Source organism: Platichthys flesus, chromosome 17, assembly GCF_949316205.1.
Source record: "Platichthys flesus chromosome 17, fPlaFle2.1, whole genome shotgun sequence".
NCBI classification, from domain to species: Eukaryota; Metazoa; Chordata; class Actinopteri; order Pleuronectiformes; family Pleuronectidae; genus Platichthys; species Platichthys flesus.
Genome location: NC_084961.1, coordinates 10,136,762 through 10,157,529, shown reverse-complemented (window position 1 = coordinate 10,157,529; position 20,768 = coordinate 10,136,762). Strand labels below are relative to the sequence as shown.

At 42.7% G+C, this 20,768-nt stretch overlaps 1 protein-coding gene across 3 annotated transcripts in view; it reads left to right on the top strand.

The window, feature by feature from the left end:
* elmo1 (engulfment and cell motility 1 (ced-12 homolog, C. elegans)) overlaps positions 1–14,831 on the top strand; it is a 107,642-nt gene extending 92,811 nt beyond the window's left edge. For all 3 annotated transcript variants that reach the window (XM_062409205.1, XM_062409204.1, XM_062409206.1), the window contains 6 exons: positions 1,164–1,327; positions 5,071–5,183; positions 9,244–9,351; positions 9,997–10,079; positions 12,251–12,328; positions 13,262–14,831. In XM_062409205.1, coding sequence (XP_062265189.1) covers positions 1,164–1,327; positions 5,071–5,183; positions 9,244–9,351; positions 9,997–10,079; positions 12,251–12,328; positions 13,262–13,462 — 747 coding nt within the window. In that variant the 3' untranslated portion in view covers positions 13,463–14,831. The remainder of the gene's footprint in view (positions 1–1,163; positions 1,328–5,070; positions 5,184–9,243; positions 9,352–9,996; positions 10,080–12,250; positions 12,329–13,261) is intronic.
* The last annotated feature ends 5,937 nt before the right edge of the window (positions 14,832–20,768 follow it).

The following is a 20,768-nucleotide window of genomic DNA, read 5'->3' as shown; positions in this document are numbered from 1 at the left end:
GTTTGCAGGATTTACAGGCTCGCTTCAGCCCAGGCTCTGTAAACTGGCCCCAGTTCTTTACAAGAAAACCGCAGTTCTCAGGGGCTGTTTTTGGTTTGTTTGAAGCACGTCTGCTCTCAGTCAAGTCTCTTGTGAGTTGAATCGGATACCCTCACAAATAAAGAATCTGTCTGAGTTATATTTGTCCTGTGGTGACAATGCAAAATGCAAATCACTTGTCAGAGTCCATGGCTAAATGGGAGCAGCTGTCATCGCAGATATAAGGTCAGGAGTTATTACACATGCTGAGGTGTGAGTGGTCCTTTATTTTCTTGTGCCCGCATAAATATAAAGTATCACTCCTTTATTAACTTTAAAATCAATGAGGTGCTGATGTAAAGTATCTCAAAGCAGGCTTTGATTCCATTTCTCTTCTTAAAAAAAAAAAAAAAAACTATTTCGCCATGTCAAAAAAGTTGGGACATAACGTCCTTGGTGGAGGTTATAAGTTTAAGTAGCTTTTTGTCTGGACCCTTGATTTGTTTGGTCCCAGGTTTTGGTCTCATTCAGGATGAAAGAAAGTCACAATTTATTACACCTCAATATCCATTTCTACTTAACTGGAGAAGCTGCTCGGTGCTAACTGGTGTGGAGTGTCCAACTGAGGAGAGTGTCGACTTTAATTACCTCCTGACTGTAATGCATATGCACCGGGCTAATTGATCTGGATACGCATGATGTGTTTTATGTGTTGTTGCGGAGCGCTTTCTCATTGTATTGTTAACTCCGTTGATCACAAAGAGCCCTTGAGTGGGATTGATGACTCAGAACATCGCTCATGTCGTGCTCCTGCAGCCAGACTAATGGTATTAGCTCGCCGGGGTATTATAGAAAAAGTTCTGTCATGCATTTCCCTGACGCTTGATACTGGGGCGAACAGTTGAGGAGCCACTGATGAATTATTCTGCTTTGCTCTTTTCCTCTTAAGGCTCTGGTTCTGAAAAAAAAGCAGAATCAAGTCATTAATCCTGTCTGGAACGGAACAGAAGCTTTTATGCTTCCAAGTCCCCCAAAAAATAGAGAGACAGGGTGCTACTTTTAACTTCACGACTTTGCTTTTAACATCACCGCGTGATACAAAGACTCCTCTAACTCCTCCTCTGTGTCTCTGTTCTCCTCTGCAGGTAATGCAGGTGGTGAGGGAGCAGATCATGCGAGCGCTCACTCTCAAGCCTAATTCCCTGGACCAGTTCAAGAGTCGCCTGCAGAGTTTGAGCTACACAGAGATCCTGAAGATTCGCCAGTCCGAGAGAATGAATCAGGAAGATTTCCAGTCCCGCCCGATCCTGTGAGTCAACCAACCAGTAGCCAGTAGACTGAGGTCATGGTGTAAAATCCACAAATGTGAAATTAGAGGAAAAGTTTCTCTGAACACAATGAAATACATTTGCTGAACAGCTGGAGAAACAGTTTTTGTGATATTTCAGCTCTTATTTGCATCTTTCCCTCTCATTCAGCCGATCAGGTCTGAAGACTAGGACATAATTTGCGTTTACAAAAAGAGACGTGGTCATTAATATGCTTGTCATTTCATCTTTTTCATTGTCCACCAAATGTCAGCTACTGGCCTAATGCTGGCTGCACCTGTGCTTTTCTTCCAGTGATTAAAAATATGCATTAAATTCAAATTGTCTGCAAATGGCATTCCCAGTGAATACTCCATTAAGAGCCCTGCAGCTCATTAAGCATGGAGAGCCACTGCAATAGATCATTCACTGACTGATCATGGATGGAGGCTCTGTAATGGGGAACATTGGTTTTGTCTTGCCTGTATTTAATGGAGTAGCAAGCACTATTGAAAAATTGTTGCACATAAAGAGCTTGTCCCTTTGAGAAGTAATCAATGCTGAGCCAAGGGCTTATTGAATCAATACTGAAAGGGTAGAGACCAAACTTTTGCGGTCGATTGTTCCCAATAGTGAGAGCTGAATAAAAGGGATGGAAATAATGGAAGACTGTAGTGAAAGTAGTGGACATGTTTAAAAAAAAAAAGAAAAATAAATTAATGTAGTTTTTCATTCAAGATACATTTGTACCTTCGCCAGGAGGGTACGTTTTCATTCCTCTGTTTGTCTGTCTGTTAATTAGCAGAATTACGAACTGCTGGACGGATTTCAACAAAACTTGGAGAAAGGATGTGGTACGGGTCAGGGAAGAGCCTAATCAATTTTGATGCGAATTCAAACATATTAACATTTTCTTTATCATAGTTGGATAGAGTGTTTTTGGACATTTTCACAGATTATCCAGGTAATAACTCTTGGATATTGATGAAATGAAGGAAACTGAACTATGAGTGTTTGAAATGCGCATTCTGATCAAATTTGTATTCTATACAACCCTTATTAACTCTTTCCTTTAAAAACTAGGGGACAATAATAGTACAGCTGAATTCATCATGTTCACACCCAGATTGAAATCTAATCTGATGCTGAAATGAAAAAAGTCCTTTTGGAACATTTCACTGTCGGATGCACCGACCATCACAGACCGATGAGTCTCTCCTCAGCAGTGGGAGACGACCCGGGGATGGAATTTTCCTCTAATCAATACAGAGCAGTCATGACTTGTAAGCCTAATGAGCACAGCATGTCAGGCTGCAGATTTAAAGGCACTCTGTATTACCTGCTACAATTGCTGCCAATTTTCTGCAGCCAATTAAAGTCGGGAACGGCTTCAGGGATCAGGAGAAGGTGAAGAGGAGCCGATACAGCTTCAGAGCAAAGTTGTGTCTCTGAGCTGAGAATATATTAAAGGTCCTTTGGACTCCTGGTGGCCCGAGTTGGAGGCATTTTAATGTAATTAAACACTAACCCACTGACACTTACTTACAACAAAAGCTCAAATCACCATCACTAGGCCACCAAATTCAATCAAACTGCACCAAATTTACTCGCATATATCAGTTCTCCTTAATGTGCTGGATTACTAATTTTTTATTGGGAAAACTGTGAAAATGTTTCAAAATGCTTTGATGACCTATTAACAAAAAAAAAAAATTTGCTGCTCTTCTATGTTTTATATCTTTTTAAATTGAACGCAGTGCAATCTGAACTTTGTTTCCTTCCACCGAGTTTTGTGGATATCCCTGCAGCAGTTTTTGTGTAATCCTGCTTACTGACAAACAAACGCAGATGAGAACATAACCTCCTGTGCTGAGGTGAAAATCCTCCATTAGATCAGAGCCGCATAGGATACACATTGAGAACATTTTAATACTCGACTTAATTTTAATGCATCCCCAGAAAATTAGGATTAAAAGGGGTTTAACTTAATTCATTATTGATTCTTGTCTCCGTCAGTGCTCCGCGATATTTAACTGATGTACTTTTAAGGTACTGTACATTTCCCCAAGGTTTCAAATGGGTTTTAGTGCCTCACTACCTTCCTCACTTTAACACCTGATACCAACCAGAGAGCTTCTTTTACCAGTGCAACACTTCAGCCCTTTAATTCATCTGTCTGTGACTTTCTGCATCTGCTGTGGAGAATTAGTTTAAATGGAAACTGGAGCTACTAAGAAGACAGAGCAGCGGGACCCTCTGAAAGTCTGTAGACCAAAAGTCAGAGCGATGATATGTGAGGCGGCAAAGTCGAGCGATTATCAACATCCATCCTTGGTGCGATGAGCCACGCCCTCCCCACTCCCTGTTTCTTTAGAGATGTCAGGGTGAATGTTCAACCACAGATCAATGTAATGACCGGAGTCAGCGATGAGGCAAACGCACCGAGCGGGGGGGGGTCGAGCACCGAGACAGAAGAAGGAAAGGGGTGTGGATGAGACTGAAGGAGTGGAGGAGGAGAAAGAAGGAGAAAAATGTGATCATGACCATCAGTTAGAGAAGAACTGAAAATCGAAATCTCCTCAGACCAATTATTGAGACATTTAGTCATCTACACGGAGTGGAAAACACTGAAGACCAATGCAGAAGCATCAGTTCTTCCAGGAGCTCTCTTGAGACAAAAGGGGTCATTGAGCACCAACAGTAAAATCCGGAGTTCTTAAAGAACCCTTTTTAAGGAACTGAGCTCTAGCACAGGAAACCGCTCGTTGGAACATACTCTATATATAGAATCAAATTATGAATAAAACCAAACACTAACATCAGCATGATAAGACCTACCTTAGAATGTCCTTTGACTTTTTAATTTGGACCATGTTCCATCTACTAACTTGTAGGAGCTGGGGTTTATGAGCTTTGCTTTATCCGGCCACTAGGGGGCGATTATACACTTTGGCTTCGCCTTTGGGGAGCAGTTGTTATCCATCTTTAGACAGTAAACAGTCTATGGCAGGAGCCCACTGTGTTGTGCAGAGGTTCCTGCAGGAGCTTAGAAGTTATGGACGTTTCTTCCAGAACCCTCATCCTAAGGAATGGTTACTTAAAGGTCCTTTTAATGTAATGTTGAATTACTTGAGCATCCATCTGGATGTTCAAGTAACCTGATCATATGTGAGAGTTTTCTTAAGGCACCTCAATTATATCTTTTTTTGTTCCTTGTTGGATATTTGAGGCAGTCGTCCTGCATATTTCCAGTAGAGAAAAGAATGATAAGTAAATTGGAGGAGAAATGACCCGAGATGTGGAGCAGCACTGCTGGTAGATACTATCCATAATTCATGCTGACTAGTGTTGTGCGCTACACATTCATATGCAACACAGACACACATACACACATACATGTAGATGCATGAATAAATGAGAGATCTAATCAGGAGCCGGAGCAGCACAGATTTCCACTGATCCCGTCTGAGACGCTGTATGACACATTTCTGAGTGTGTTCCCTCAATGTGTGCGTCCATGTGTGCGAGTGTGTTTCTTTTCCTCCGCTCCCTCCTGACACTCGCTATCAGATGGATCTTACTCGCTGCCAGAGAACTAGGGTAACCGTAATGGAATTCACTTCCCGTCCTCAGAGCGGTCGTGTAGCTAACTGTTGTTGACTGCTCGCCACAGTGGGAGGGTACCGTTTGCAAAATATAAGATAATTCTCCTAAACCAATAACGCGGCGTTGTGTTTCTCCGCAGGGAGCTGAGGGAGAAGATCCAGCCAGAGATCATGGAGCTGATCAAACAGCAGCGGCTCAACAGGTTGTGTGACGGAACCTGCTTCAGGAAAATCAGCAGTCGCAGGAGGCAAGGTGAGACACGCCCTCATCATGTCTACCTCCCTGATGTGACACCAGCTTCACCCACAGATCACAGGCATTGAAATCCAACTCTCCGTGTGCTGTGTCCACTTGAACTCCTCTCCTCTTCCTCCTCGTCTCCCTCTGTCTGGCTCCTCTTCATCCCCCCCGTCTGCCCCTCCTCGCACTGCCGTATTCCCTTTGCCTTATCAAAAGCTCACAGGAGATAATAATATCATAGGAGATCTTTGAAGCTGCTGTCATGATTTCCTCACACTGCTTCCCTGGCTCTCTCAGGCTTCCAGGCGCAGACATAGAGAGACATGCTGCCACTACTTTTAGAGCACGTGCATAAAAACATACAGTTTATCTTTCTGTGTCCAGATGCACAATCGCGTTGTCTTACTCTCACCCCTGCAAACACAGATATATGACATGAAAAAGAATGCAAAGCCAAGAGAAGCATAGACACGTTCATACTTGGCATTGGACAGATTCTAGAGAAAGCTTTGAGAAAAAGTAATGAAAGAATGACAAAAGAGAAGACTGTATTGAACTCTAGTAGCACCTTCTCTTAGGTAGAAAGTTGTGTAACTTGACACAGATCAGTTTTAATTTCATTGATGGTGTCTGTTTAGTCGACAGTGCCACGCTATGTCAAATCGTTGAGACATTCCAAAAGGGGGGGAATCTTCGTAAGCATTGGTCTTCCCAGGTCCAAGAGGGTTTGAGCTGTGTTCAACCCATACATTTTGGGTTTTTATGAATTTGGCAATACATGAGATATCAAAACCATATAGTTCATCTAGGAACAGTCACATAATTTAGCTTACAGCTTAAAAAACACCCAAGTGTGCAGTACCTCTTTAATATTGTATGTGGACGAGACTCAACAATCAGCTCTTTTTCTATCGATCTCACCTGCTGCAGCTTTAATTCAGTGGAAATATTGATGTATTTCTTCCTCGTGACACATATAGAGGAGGGAGGGAGGGAGGGAGGGAGGGGGACACAGAGGGAAAACACAGCAGCCAGCTCAGAGGAGCGCCTGTTCATTCAGCCTTGTATCGTGTCTCACGCTGGCTGCCAGGAGAGAGAAGCGAGAGAGGAGGGAGGAGATGGAGAAGAGGAGTAGCAGTGACGGCATTTACACTGCACTTCAGTCAAAATGGATTGAGACCTGACCTCTTCAATCCTCCTTCCTCCCCCTTCCACTTCTCTTCAGCCCCACTTTCTACACGTATATGAGTATATTAAATAACTAGAATGGCACTCAGTAGATCGTATTCCTCCGCCAAGACCCGACAGGCCCCTCAAGCTGCAACACATTGCACACCTGAAACTGGGAAAATGTTGAAAATAAAATAGCTGGATCCACACCAAAACTTAATGGAATCTTCCTCGTCCATCTTGTCCATCCAAAAAGTCTTGTGGTATCCATCCTGTAGTTTTTTTGCATCATCTTGCTTACAAACAAACAATCGGGGGTAAAAACATAACCTCTCAGTCGTCTGCCTCCCTGCAGGTACTGTTCTTTCCGATAACTCAAATCAAATTGAGAATAAAACCTGGTGGGGGGGGGGGGTTCTGTCTTGCATCAACGCGTTCTGACATTTGAAATCCTGATCACGATCCGTCTCGGCAGCTGTCATCCAGATGAAGTCAAAGGCCTGTGCGCACGTTCACATGCGGCCACACACACGCACGCCAAACACAGAAACACAACTATTAAGCCGTTCAGGAACAGCGGACCCACACACGGTATATAAAGGCAGATCATGAGCCTCGCTGGATTTATTTTTGGAACAATAGCCTGTAGGGTTACAGCGGCTTGAATCTGCTGCCACAGAACGCTGACTGGGGGGGAGCTGTCAGCCGCCTTTTCCCTCTGAGGACACTCAAACTCAAGGACAGGCCGTTTCTTCACATCACTCGTTTTTCAGCTCCTTCCCTTTCTCTGCCGCTCCTCACCTCCTTCTTTTTTTTTTTTTTTTACCGTTTTGCTTTTTATCGCTCTCTCTCCCTCCTGCATACCAGCTTCACATGCCTGACCTTTATCTACCTCCCCCACTCTGATCTCGCTTCCCTCTGCTCTCTGAGACGTCGTTCTCCTGCTGGTACTGACAGCGTGAAGAGCACTTGGTCTTTTAGGCTGAACGTGAATGAAGGAGCCCCGATAGCAAGTTCCTGCTCGCATGAAATGAGTTAAAGTTAAATCAAGACAAGGGTGTCGGATTCAAGCTGAACTTTGGTTTGTCACCTCCGCCGTGGAGGTTTTGCTTTCACCCCTCTCCGTTTGTTTTTGAGTAAGAATGATGAATTTAAATGTGGTTTCATAAAGGGACTGATTGGGAATTGGTTGAGGTATGAACGCCACCATCCTTGTCTCCTTTTCCTCTTGTCTTTAAAATGACATTCCTCGGAAAAGAATTCACGGTTTTTATATACCTTCATATGACAACTCTCTATCTGCTGTTATGCATTTTCTTTTTCACATTCCCCCCACCCGCTCCCTCTCTCTTCTCTCAGCGTCTCTTACAACTATTTCAAAGTCCTCCACCCTGCAGGGACTCGAGCAGCGACATCCAATATTAATTTAGCTGACTTCGCTGCAGATGACTCTTCTCTCAAAGTGCCGGGTCGGCCATTGCAAGGGGAAGCTCCTCTCTAAAAGCTCAGGTTGATTGGTGCTTTGATATTTGGAAGACGGAGTGCTACCTGCACAGTCGTCTTTAAGTGCAGAGAACTGTCAGGCGTCACCATTCAGGGCTCAGGGAAGTGTTGTTTGTGTAAATGCGGCACTACGGCAAAAGTAAACGTCAAAGTTTTCTGGAGTTTGATTCAAATAAAGATGATCAAAGTTTGAAACGATAAAATAATCAATATTACATCCAAGCTGGAGACGCTGGCTCTTCCAGGCAGGGGAAGGACATATGCGATTGGATTCAGATGCACAACAGCAGTCGGTTGAGCTGAGCAGCAGATCGCGTGCCCCCCCCCCCCCCCCCCCCTCACAGCTGCAGCTCACATCTCTATCTGCTCCCCGTTGACTGACGCCGCTCTGCACCAGCCTGGCCACAACAACTGTCTGTTTTCAGCAATTAGGGTTTGGACTGTGCCGCTCCTGCAACACGCCAGCCAGACCTCCACCGGTCCCTGCCAACTCAGCTCCGTGCCCACCTTGGCAGGGAACCCCCTCAAGAGCAGCGGGTCGGCCGCACGAGGCAGCTTCATATACACAGCTGGTAGATGCAGACCTCACACTACTGGAGGATTAGTCATGATCTCAGCCCAGAGAAAAGTCCATCTATGTCTTTTAGACTATAAACAATGTCCTGCTTAGGCTAAAGGACAAAAGAGGAACAGAATAAGGCTGCAGTAGAACTAAAAAGCGTATTAACTGTTTTTGCTGGCCTACACAAAGAAAAATACACACTTTCACACACACTCAAAATAGTTTTCTAAATCATTCTTTGAAAAACCAAAAGCAAAGTACATATTTTTGTCTGCCTGTTTGATACCACTGCACTCACAGAACATCCTTTTCAGATTCTCTGGGAATAGGAATAAGAATTAACAGGATTCTAATCTAGTTCATTTATTTAACTTCTTGTAAACAGCATTTTATTATTTATTTTACTTATAGGAGCTGTGCGGGTTTTAAACAATGTCAGCAATAGTCGTTGCTTTCTGTCGATAGAGTTAACATTTTGTCTCTCATGTCTGCTAAATATTTGAAATTAGTTTTTAGACAAAGCCCTGGAAGTTGTTTCCTTCTTTACTCAAGTGTGTGTTGTTGTTGTTGAATCATTGTTGAAATGATGAAGGCCAACTGTCTGTTTTGTTGCCCTCCCTCACGCACTGCAGCCCATCTGTGGATTTCCCTCAAGGCCATTTTCCTTTTCTGTTTTTTTGTAACCGAATTTTTTTTTTTTGGAGCATGATCATTTCCTCTACTGTTGATGAGTCATCCAACCTCGTATGAAGTCCTCTACCAGCGAGTTATTCTATAACTCTTCTAACTCCATCTCCTCTCTTCCCTTTGCTCTTCTCTCTTGACCTTTTCCTCCAGATAAATTTTGGTATTGCCGTCTGTCGCCGAACCATAAAGTCCTGCACTATGGAGATCTGGAGGAGAGTCCCCAGGGCGAGGTGCCCCACGACTCTTTACAGGACAAACGTGAGTGTTGAGACACATCATTGCCTTTAGCAGTGCTGATGTGCAGCTTATTATATTTATTAAAATATGTATATAACACAGACTGTATATTAAGATGGATGAATACTGTTCCCCAATAGTGACGCCAATGTGTCTTAATCTCCCCCTAGTGGCTGGATGCAATGTAGGTTATTGCCTCCTCATTAGTGGATGGAACATTAGCCAAACTAAAAAGTCAAAGTAAACGTCAAACAAATTTTTCTCAAAGATGGTGTCCATCAATTGAGATAGTTATTATCACACTGACATTGTTCAATTGTTGAATAATACACAATAAGTTATTTGATCCTTCAAAAACAAGGTGAAACATCATGATTGACTCTGGGATGGGGTGGAGACACATCGTCCATATTTATATACAGCCTATCTATGGTGTGTATACTACTGAAGGTATACATAGCCCCTAAACACAGTGTGGGCAGTGACACACAACCACCACTGACTGACACTCACAGTGAGAGAACTGAGGAGGCTTTTAAGTTTTAATACTTGAGTAAACAAGTCGCCCACCTGGGATGAAACAGTTGTCACAGCGATGTTGTTGTTGTTGTTGTCGTCGTCCTGGCTCTTGTTGTTATGGTGAACTCACGTCTGTCCTCTCTACAGTGCCTGTGGCTGATATCAAAGCTGTTATCACCGGCAAAGACTGTCCTCACATGAAGGAGAAGGGAGCCCTGAAGCAAAACAAGGTTTGTGTGTACATGTGTGTATGCATTTGTGTGTGTGTGTCTGTGGGGTGTGCGTGTATCCAGGCGGGAGAGTGTGTATATGTGTGCATTAGAGTTGCATAACAGGAAGTCAGTTACATCCTTTTGCTTTGGGAAATAACACAACAACTTGTGTCTCGGGGCTCGGCACTGAAAGAAATATTTCGTATTATACTTAGAAATAAATCACAGACTCGTCCTTTAGCCACAGACGCAGATCACCACTGACATCTTTTCTTTGCGCTGCTTAAATGTGAGATTAACGCAGCGGTATCTTAACCAGGATGAGAGAGGCTTCTTGTCCGCGTCTGTGTCCATGAGAGCTCTTCCTCTCGGGCACTTTGTCTCTCCAAACCTTCAATCACCCCCCCACCCATGGGACTGTGATATATTGGATCCTGGATAAATAGCCATGAAGACAAAGTAGCATGCCTCCTCCCTGCTTTGTCTCTTTTATTACCTTGTCGATAAGCGCAGGTCGAGAAGAATGGCCCGGGGGGGGCTGCTGGCCGTGGAGCGGGCCTGTCCCAGCCGTGTGAATGAGAGCACGGCCACATTTCATTACTCACTGTTACAAGGCCAGCCCAAAGTCACCCCTGCGGGCGTCCGAGCCGAGCTGGCTTGTGCACCATCTGTGTTTTCCGGACAAACTTCCGACTCCCATCTCCTCCAAAATGGGTTCATAATACGCAGCACTCTGATCTCCGTCATTATGGTGTTTTTTTTTTTACCACAGATAGAGCCATATGTACTCGGAGCCACATTTCCCTCGTTTCAGATGCCGCCTGTGCCCCAAGTAATGCGTGTGGTTTAGAGAACAGGTGCAGCGACCTGGAAGAGCAGTTCGCCCGTCATCTGCTCCGCACTCCGCAAACCATTACTGGAGCAAAGCCCCTTTTCTGCTTTATCTGTACGTTTTAATGATCACGCAAACGACTGTCGATGATCGCACGCTCTGCCGGGTTTACAAATGTTCATTAAATTCACAGCGGCTCAGATCTGTGCGGCGATCTATAAAGATCAGGTGCAGAAGACATCACTTTAAAAGGAGCATTAAAAAAATAAACTTGATGTCTTTTTTATTACACCAAAAAATTTGAGAAATCCTTGTGGTCATAGGCTGCAAACAAACCCATCAATGCAATGTGGGGATTATACTCGTGTGAAAAAGTTTGTATTGTTTGGAGTTAGCTTGAGCTTCCATGCAGACTTAAGCTGCATCAGTTTAACAATACCCAACTTGGAGTATCAGTGTCAGTCGGTTTCTCACTTTTTCACCGCAAATTGGATCAGGACATTTTGGATCATATTTGAAATCATACAATGATGATTATACACAAAAGAAATGATTATATTGATAATTAAAAAACTGACACAAAAAAAAACTAGATGATCAAATCAGAGCTAAATGATGCAGTTTTTCCTTGAAGGAAACTATTCTTCATCTGTTTGAAATAAATTGGTAACCAGGCAGAAAAATTTCTATACAGAAGCGTTCACATCATTCAAATGACAGGTGATAGGACTATAATACTCTAAGACTAGTAGATTAGTAGAACATGCTCAAATACCTAAGTTCTTCTTAAATTTGATAATTCTTCATTCATTGAATGTTTTGATCCTTTAGTGATAAATACTTCCAATCAGCATCCCTTCTCATTTTTTCTTTTCCGATCCTCCTGATCTGAGACGAATCCCACCTCTTTTAAGGGCTGCCTCATTAAACGAGTCTAGGTCGTGCGCCCAGATTGTGTAATTGCCTTCTGCCGTACTAAATCAGACCCTAATTTCACGCAGATTGCCAGCACACATTTAATGAATTGCTTTCATGTATACAAATCTGGATCTCTGTGTCCCCGTTCTGTGCTCACACTGCATCCATTTGATTTCCCCCAGTGAGACCGAGGTGGATTTGGAGGGAATGTACCTAAAATAATGTAATATTTAATATCTTGTATCTAAAGGTGTGTGTTCTCTCTTTGAGTAACCGGATGTGCAGCTGATGTAACAGATGGAGAGGAGACACGAGGAGCCGAGGGAGGTTGTGTTACGATGCAAATCTCACCTGTTCTCCCTTCTCATCTTCTCTCCTCACACGTTGCACCATTTTCTCTCTCTCCCCCTCCCTGCCTCCCTCACTTTCCTCTCCCCAGGAGGTGTTAGAGCTGGCCTTCTCTGTCCTCTACGAGTCCGACGAGTATTTAAACTTTATCGCTCCTGACAAGCACGAGGTAAGGCTGCGCTGTGCGGTCCTGCGGCCGTTGACAGTTTCACACAGAATGAACCTGCGTGATTGCACAGAGAATATACGAGTAAAAACCTATATGCAAGTGATATGAACTGGAAATGATCAACACAGCGTATGCACAGTGAACACTTTCTCCGGTAGTTAGTGTCCATGAACTTTATTGGCACAATATACACAAGCACATATGATCAAAGAATTAATATGATCCAAAAAAATGCACTAAATTAAGATTAGATAAAGCAAAATGTGCAAAATCCATAATACTGACAACCAGAGAGGTGTAATTGAGACTTGAACTCAGGCAAGAGTTTCTGTCGGGTTTACACTCGATGTTGCACAGCGAAACACACTATGTGCATCGTTGAGCTCTCACAGCAGAATGCGTAGAGTAGAATGCATTTACTTTGAAAGATATGTAAATGTATTCTATCGTAATGAATATTGCATTATCTTCGTCAACTTAACTTGAGAGCAGTCTTCTTTTTCATCGCTTCATGGAGCACTCCTGTCGTTCCGGGAGACGCTTCCCTCATTTGCAACTCTATTATTATATATTTGCGGTTTCTATGATTCTTCCCTGTTAAAAGGGTCTTTTTTCATTTTTCCCTGGCTCTATTTGAGGGTTAAGGACGGAGGATGATGCACCTTGTACTTTTTTTTTTACATTTTTGAAATAGAATAGATGTTTGTAATCAGGACATGAGAGAAGAAGGTGTCCCTGCTCTATTTCTCCTGAGTCACAGTGAACAAAGTCTTTTCTCCCTCGGTGCTTTGGTTCCTTTTTTTGCCTGCTTGTCTCTAAAGCAGGTTTGGGAACATCTCATGTTTAATTATAGTTTGATGAGTTTCAGAAGAATTTAGTTTGTGTCTGTCGGTGCTGATGTGTGTTATGCATTGTGTGACTGTGTCTCTGCAGTACTGCGTGTGGACAGACGGTCTGAACGCCCTCCTCGGGAAGGAGATGACCAGCGATTACACCAAATCGGACATGGACACCCTGCTCTCCATGGAGATGAAGCTCCGCCTCTTGGATCTAGAGAACATCCAGATTCCAGAGGCCCCGCCCCCGATTCCCAAAGAACCTAGCAACTATGACTTTGTATATGACTGTAACTAGACCACCACCCGTACGAGACCCAACCCAGACCCACCCAGCACCTACTGTACCCACTGGACCAATCCCCCTTTTCTTATAAACTGGAACAAAAATGAATAAAACCATATGATGTAAAAAAAAAAAAAAAGAAAGAAAAGAACTGTGATTGAAAGAAATAGGATTTATTGAACTATTTTCCTCTTGCTTCTCGCTTGACCTCTATAACAGAGACAATGGTGCATATGGATAGTGCACTGGAGGGACCCGGGGGCCAATGAGGAGTCAGCGGGTCGCCATGGAGATGAGAAACCAGGAAGTATTTGGTTTGGCCTGACATTGGTCGTCCTGCCTCTTCTTCCTCTGCTCTCCTCGTCCCGTGTCTGACATTTCTGAACGTTTCACTCCTCCTCCTCCTCCTCCTCCTCCTCCTCCTCCTCCTCCTCGGCTGAGCTGCCCGCTGTCGTCTTGCTTGAAGAACTTGTAGACAAATGCTTAGAAGTTCCTTTTTTTTGATTCTGCTTCCCTTGTCGTCCATGTTTATGATTATTTTATTAATTTTCCTCAGGGCTTTTGTGTTGGGAGGGATGGAGGCCGTGTGGTTCAGGAGCAGGGAGGGACACGGGGGAGTTTTGTGTTTTGTCGTCAGTTTCCCAGCAGTATTCCCCCGTCACGCTCTCACTTACAGTATTTGTGGCAGCTACATGTTTTTCCACGAGGCTGAACGAAAGGATGAAGTACATTTTGAGACAAACACTTAGAGAAATCGTCGCTTATATCCGCTCTGTCCTGCTACACATATACTGAAGACTGTTAGGATAAGTTGCTCCTCAAAATCCAGGCCCTGCACCACATTAAATGGGAAGCCTCTTTTCTTGAATATCCTAATGTGATGTTGTTACCCCACCGCTGCTTATTGCATATATTATACACACCTACACAGTGGCTTTGCCAGAAACGACCATAAAATCACTTCCATTGTGAGACACACACACAAACACACACTCGTCTATCCCTCGTTTGAGTCTCTCTCGTTGTAACAACTGCTGTACACAACATTCCTAAGCAATATTTGAGCTTATTTTTGTTTATCATTTGTAAGATGGTCATAATTTTGTGATCCTTAAAATTGTGAAACTGCCAAGTTGAGGATGTTTGTATCTGGATAAGGGAAGTTTTTTTTAATGCGATTGTTCTGGACTGTATGGCCACTAAATTGAAAGTCTATGTATTTTATAATTTAAAAAACAGATCATGGTTTTTATTTCTGGTATGAGTTATATATTTTCCCCTTCCTATTTAATACTTTCAGATGTTTTGTTTTCTTTCTTTAGGATTTTTCAGAGCCCCTCAAAACTGCTGTTTACATTAAAGATTTAAGAACTGTAAGCACTTTTTTTCTTTTTCATGTCGTCATTCATGAAGCACGTGCACCTTCAGGATCGAGTGCTCGTGACATGGAAGTGAAAGGTGAATCTTGAATTGTTTTTAAAATTGCAAGTTTCAGTGTCAACCACTTACACAGAAAAGTTTTAATTTGTGTTGCGTCGTCCCTCCAGTAGACTTGTGTGCACAGATGCTCCCTTTAAACATGTGACTTTGGAAACACTTTAATCATCCATCATGAAATCATAATAAAAAATAATAATAATTCCATCCATCATCTACACCACCTTTCCTTTTGAGACAACAATCTTAACCTCTCACTTTCACACCTACAATCAATTGAGAGTCCTCTCTAAACTAAAGTTTCTTATCATCCACCCTGTCCATGTGCTAACACACAGTATTCACACACAACACATACAAAGTACAATCTGTCTTTCCAACATGAATTCTGAGAGGTGCACATTCAGCTTCGAGGTGTTGCCCAAGAACAAAACGAGGCTCGAAAAAAGCTTTTAGGTGTTATAGGCTCCGTCTTGCCTCCAACATTAAATTAAATCTAACAAGAAAGGCACTCAGTGGTGCACGTACCTCCGCCAAGGCCCAACAGTCCCCTTAAATTCAATCAAGCTGCACCACACTGCACATTCATCAGTTTCCTAAATGTGCTTGATTTCATGCTTCATCCCGCAGGACACCTGGACACCTTATCTCGCAATGTTAAGGGAATTGAGAAAAAAAATATATTTCTGTCCCATTGTTCCATCAAGTTCTGTGGATATGTGTGTTAAATCATTTCTGTGTAATCCTCCCATTTTGAAAAAAAGCCCTTGTATATATTATTATTTCTACTTTTATTATTTATAGTCTTAATATTTTTTTTTTATTATTCTTTATACATTTTCCCCTTCAAAGCTACTTACTTGCGCTGCTGTGTCAATTGTAAATTTCCTTCATGGAGGATCAATAACATTATATCTTAACATTTCTTATCTTAATTTATATTGACGGAGGTAACAATACAGAAATACACAGAAATAACCACATCAAATTGAAGTTTAGTTGATTGTACTCTAAACTCTAAACTTGTACAGAACATAGACTAAACTCATTGAATTTGAAATTTCTGTGAAAAGCATAAGAAAAACTAAATATTAAAACAAACGTAAGGAATCTGGCTCTTTTACGTTTTTGATTTTGTAAGTCAGCAGCACCTGTTCTGTCACTGACTCACAGACTGAGGAGGAACACACACAATCCTATGGCGCATGTTGAAATCATGTGCTCCACATCACACACACCTCATGGTTGGATGAGCAGGCGGGCACTTTTGTGCACAGTTCCTGATCCCACCACTTCCTCCTGCAGAAACTCCTGCTTCCTCTCCATCTGTCCAGCTCGTGCAGGCTGCAGGTGTCCTGTGAACCGCTCCTGCAGCCAAACAACCGAGAAATCTGGCCAGAAAAAACAAGTGCATGTGTTGAAAAATCCCCGCCAGCCTCTTCTTAATCACCTTTTAGACCTGTCATCTCCATAAAGATACCCTGGTGTGCGCTAACAGTCTCCTAAATCTCTGAGGGCAAACATTTTAAGTATTTTAGCTTAAAGCTCAAATGTCATTGTACTATTAGAGCAGAATAATCTCAACAGATATGACTCTATTCTTCTTAGGTTAGGCAGAAAATGCCTTTTGAAACGGTAACAGCTCTACATTGCAGTAGATGGAGGAGAATTTGAACACCTGACTTAAATTGTTCTCAGATCCGTCTCTGCATCATCTTTAAATACTGATTCGGAAAAAAAACTGCCAACTGTATCGAGCTTTATGACCCAGAGTGAACAAGAATCTGCCTTTGTTTTCCAGCTGCAGAGTTTTTCTCAGTTTTCGTGTGTGTATGTGTGTGTTTCCCTGGATTTGCCTCCTGAGTTTTCCCATTACATGCCTCACTGTGTCACAGGATATTTATTTCACCACATACAGGTCGTAGCAGTTCCCCACACTCCACCATGTGTGACACCATTTTCCTGCTTGACGGCTCTATCTGCCACCAGGCCCAGGACCTCCACTGGGCTCCGTCTTCTAGAAGAGAATTGCTCTCTCACTAGCGTATAGTGATGATGCCCCCATGTGCTCATTAGAAATGTAAGTCAGTGCCGAACAGCATCTGTCTCCCACTCTCATGGGCAAAACAAGGAAAACTTCCTTTCTTTTATTCCGTTAGCCGCGCGCCTCGCTCCCACACAGCTTGCAGATAGTTGAAAAGTCACATTTAAATGGTTCCCCTCCTGGGAGGAGAAGCTGCGGTGGGTTATGGGCCGAGAAGAGCCAGCCTGTGGAGGGAGTTATTCACTGGTGCCGATGGGCTTGATGAGACTCTATTAGCCGCTTGTTAGAAAGAGAGAAAACAGTGGAGAGGGACAAGGGGAGCAAGGGTTTGTTTAAAGGAAGGACAGAAACATTCTGAGCAAGATAACACAAACTATAAACTGAATACTTCAATTATATAAAAATGGGTAGTATTTATTTTCCAAATAAACCAAATACAGTATACCACATCACACACACTTTATATTAAGACAACACTAATGCAACTCACAACTACAACCATCAACTTCCTATCCTCAACCATTTGAAACTTAAACTTCAGATTCATCATATTATATTCTTTATGTATCTAACATCCTCTATGGACTATTAATATTAATAGCAATAACTTGAATTTATCAAGGGCTTTTCAAGGTTCCCAATTTGGTACCTTAAGGCAGTTTTACAGTGTTAGGAAAAAAGAGACTACCTCCTTGTATATTTTCATAATCTTAGATAGAGTTAGTTTGATCCTTTTAGCTGTGTGTTGAAAGAAAGAGAAAGTAATGCTGGAGAAAAAATTCTAGCAAAGTTTTAGTGCAATGCAAAGTGGCTCTTTTAATACACTCAAGATACATAGGATACATGGATATTAGCCACTTCACATGAATCACAAAAACAATGAGGTTGATAATTAAAACTCAATGCTAGGACATTTAATCATACAGCATCTAAACAGACTAAATAAACTAATCATGAAGAGTTAAAAGATGAAAGAATTTAGGAAATAAGAAGGACGGACTGTGTGTGTGTTCGTGTTAGTGTGTGCAATGTGGGTGCATGTTTGTTCATGTGCGTGTGCGAGAGACATCAGAAAAAAAGGACTTGGCCGGCCTCATTACAAGTTCTGGGCGACTTCACGCTGAGTGAGTGTGTGACAGCAGCCTGAGGCCTGCAGCCAGCAGGGTGCAGCTCTTCTTCCCATCCAGCAGGACACACTCATCAAATCCAATTAAGTCTGTAGAAGTGATTATATGGTCTCAAACTTGTCCACAAAAGCTTCTCAGACAAGTTGGAAAGGCGCAGAGACTCGTCAGCCCTCTGCCAAGTAGTCCAACCCACTGAGACTGAGGTCTGTGGGCTACTCAGGACATTTCTCACCACTGTGATGTGAGCATAGTCAAAAAATCCTTTAACCTCCCTCAAAGGCTGGACTAGATCTTGAGTGGGTTTTTGTTGCTTCGTCTTTAGCAGTGTCAGACCTAACTTGAAGAAGTTCAGGGCCTTTTGAAAGATCTTCCACTTTTGTCCAAAATGTCTCGAAAGTAGGACAAGACAAAGGGTGAAACCATCACAAACAAAGAGACGGGTCTTGGGCTTGCCTCATCTTTTATTTTCAAATGTCCTGCCACAGTTCAGCTGTTCCCAAAGGCCGTCATTGACAAACTGTCGTCTTAGTCACGTAAATCACAAATCCAATGGTGCCAGACTATCTGCTCACCAGGCAGAGACCAAAACAAACTATGTGTGAGAGCAGCTCTAAGTTTTTTCCTGCTCATCATTTATATTGACGTGTTTTCTCAGCTTGTTCTCTGCTGGTCCCTCATTACTGGAGACATTTGTCCAATGTGGAGGCATCAGCGGGCGCAGAGACGAGCGGTGCTACACTGATTTTATTGATGACTGGAGGAACGGACCCATATATTATTCACCTGACCTGAGGGCAGAAATCTTCAGGCAGCGTGAAACAGACCGGCTGGTGCTGAGTGCATCAGTGTGATGAACACGTCCGCACTATTGATTTATTAACTGTTTAAATCTAAATAGACCACAGACGTGTAAATATTTGAAACTTTTTCAATCCAGATTAAATACAGAATACGCTGGGAACAGCTCTTTCAATATTCAGTAGGTGTGAGATTTACTTTCTTTGTATGCACCGTGCAAATGTAAATTAAATATCTCATGTAATTTTGATGTAGGAACTGGTGTAGAGGATATTAATGGGATTTATTCTCCCACATTTCAATTGGTAATTCTATGAATATATTTGTTAAACCAACAGTGCACATTTATACCAGCCGCTCTGGGCGGAAGACATGAGGCTCAGTAACAATTGAAACAAAGAGTTAAACAAAGAAAAATGTCATCTCATGATGACGCTGTAGAGCGAATTAACAGCATTGTTTTATTCCAGTTCAGTAATCATTGAAGTATAATTCAATTTGACCAAATATGTCCAAATTGTCATAAATCTAAAAAAGGTTGAGGGTTCACTCGCTGGGCATCATGGATAGTAGAAACTAATTTAATGACAGTCAATCGATTCACTACAAACCAAAAAACTTCATGGATGCTAGCTGGAAAGTCGGAGGGTCACCAAGTTCAGTAGGTTTCATCATCTGGGGAGTCTGAAACTGTCATTCATCTAGAAAGACTTTAGTCTGGAGCAAAGCAGTCATAGAGCCTTGCAGCTGTTGTGAATAAAACTAACATTGTCACAGTTGCAAAAAGCCTGGACTGCCCTGTAACAGTAACCTCGCAGTTGGTACATTTCCATGCAGCTCCTGCTCCTCCAGCTGCGGCTCCTGAGGCCCCGGGGCCAGGATGAACAGAGCGAGATGATTTCATTAACCCAGACAAAGATGGTCATGCCAGAGTGGGCAACTGGGACTCTGATAAACCATTGTGGAAACGACTCTGAAATAGATTTGTATGTTCACCCCAGCAGTCGCCTTTAATCCCAGTGATCTCAATCTGAAAGTGGAGGTTGTGTGGTGATTGATTGAAGAGGTGTTCACAGACAGGGTTTACAGGCATTACACAGGTGTGGCAGCACAAAGGCATTTCTAATAGGCTGCAGGATGAATCATCTCTCGAGGTGCATTCACTCTGCATGACTGGAAAATATAAATATTCTGAGGACCAGAATTGTTTTAGTCTTTTAGTTTTCTGGAGCTTTCAGCCATCTCACTGGTTTTGCAGGTACATTTCTATTTTCTTAAATCTTTAACTAGGTGACCAAAGTCCCCTGGCACAATAAATAATACAAATTCTCTCCTCATCAAAGTTTTCGAATATGATGTCAAAAAAGTTCATTGTGGTAAAACTCTGCAAACCTGTAAAATTCCTCTTCCAGAACTAGTTAGAATAAATAATAATGGTGTCAGTATTTCTTAGCTGCTTTAGAGTCAGGAAGCACATCTGTCAAGAAGAAACAAAACCTAACAGAACGAAAACCGTCCCGCGGTCACCTGTCATCTCTGCCTTTCACTTGTTTCTTTAACATGTACCTTTTATTCAAACCCCACCTAGACGTTTCCTGTTTCTGATGTTCTCTTTACATCCCCTAAACACCCCCATCTTTCCTTCTGTTCCCTACTCGAACACGCACACATCATAATCTTTTGTTCTATTCCGGTGAAAAGCCCTCACAGCAAGTAAACACTTCATGTTTAAAGTCTCTTGTTCTGCGCTGCGTCGCCCGGGATCTCAGTCTGGTGAAGGATGGCGCCTCTTGATGTCGTGAAATGGACGGGTGCTTTGCTGTAAACTGGGATCACTCAGTGTGGCTTTGAAGGGCTGGAGCACCACTGAGGTTTGAGGAGAGTGTGATGAAGAAGAAGAAGAGGGGACACT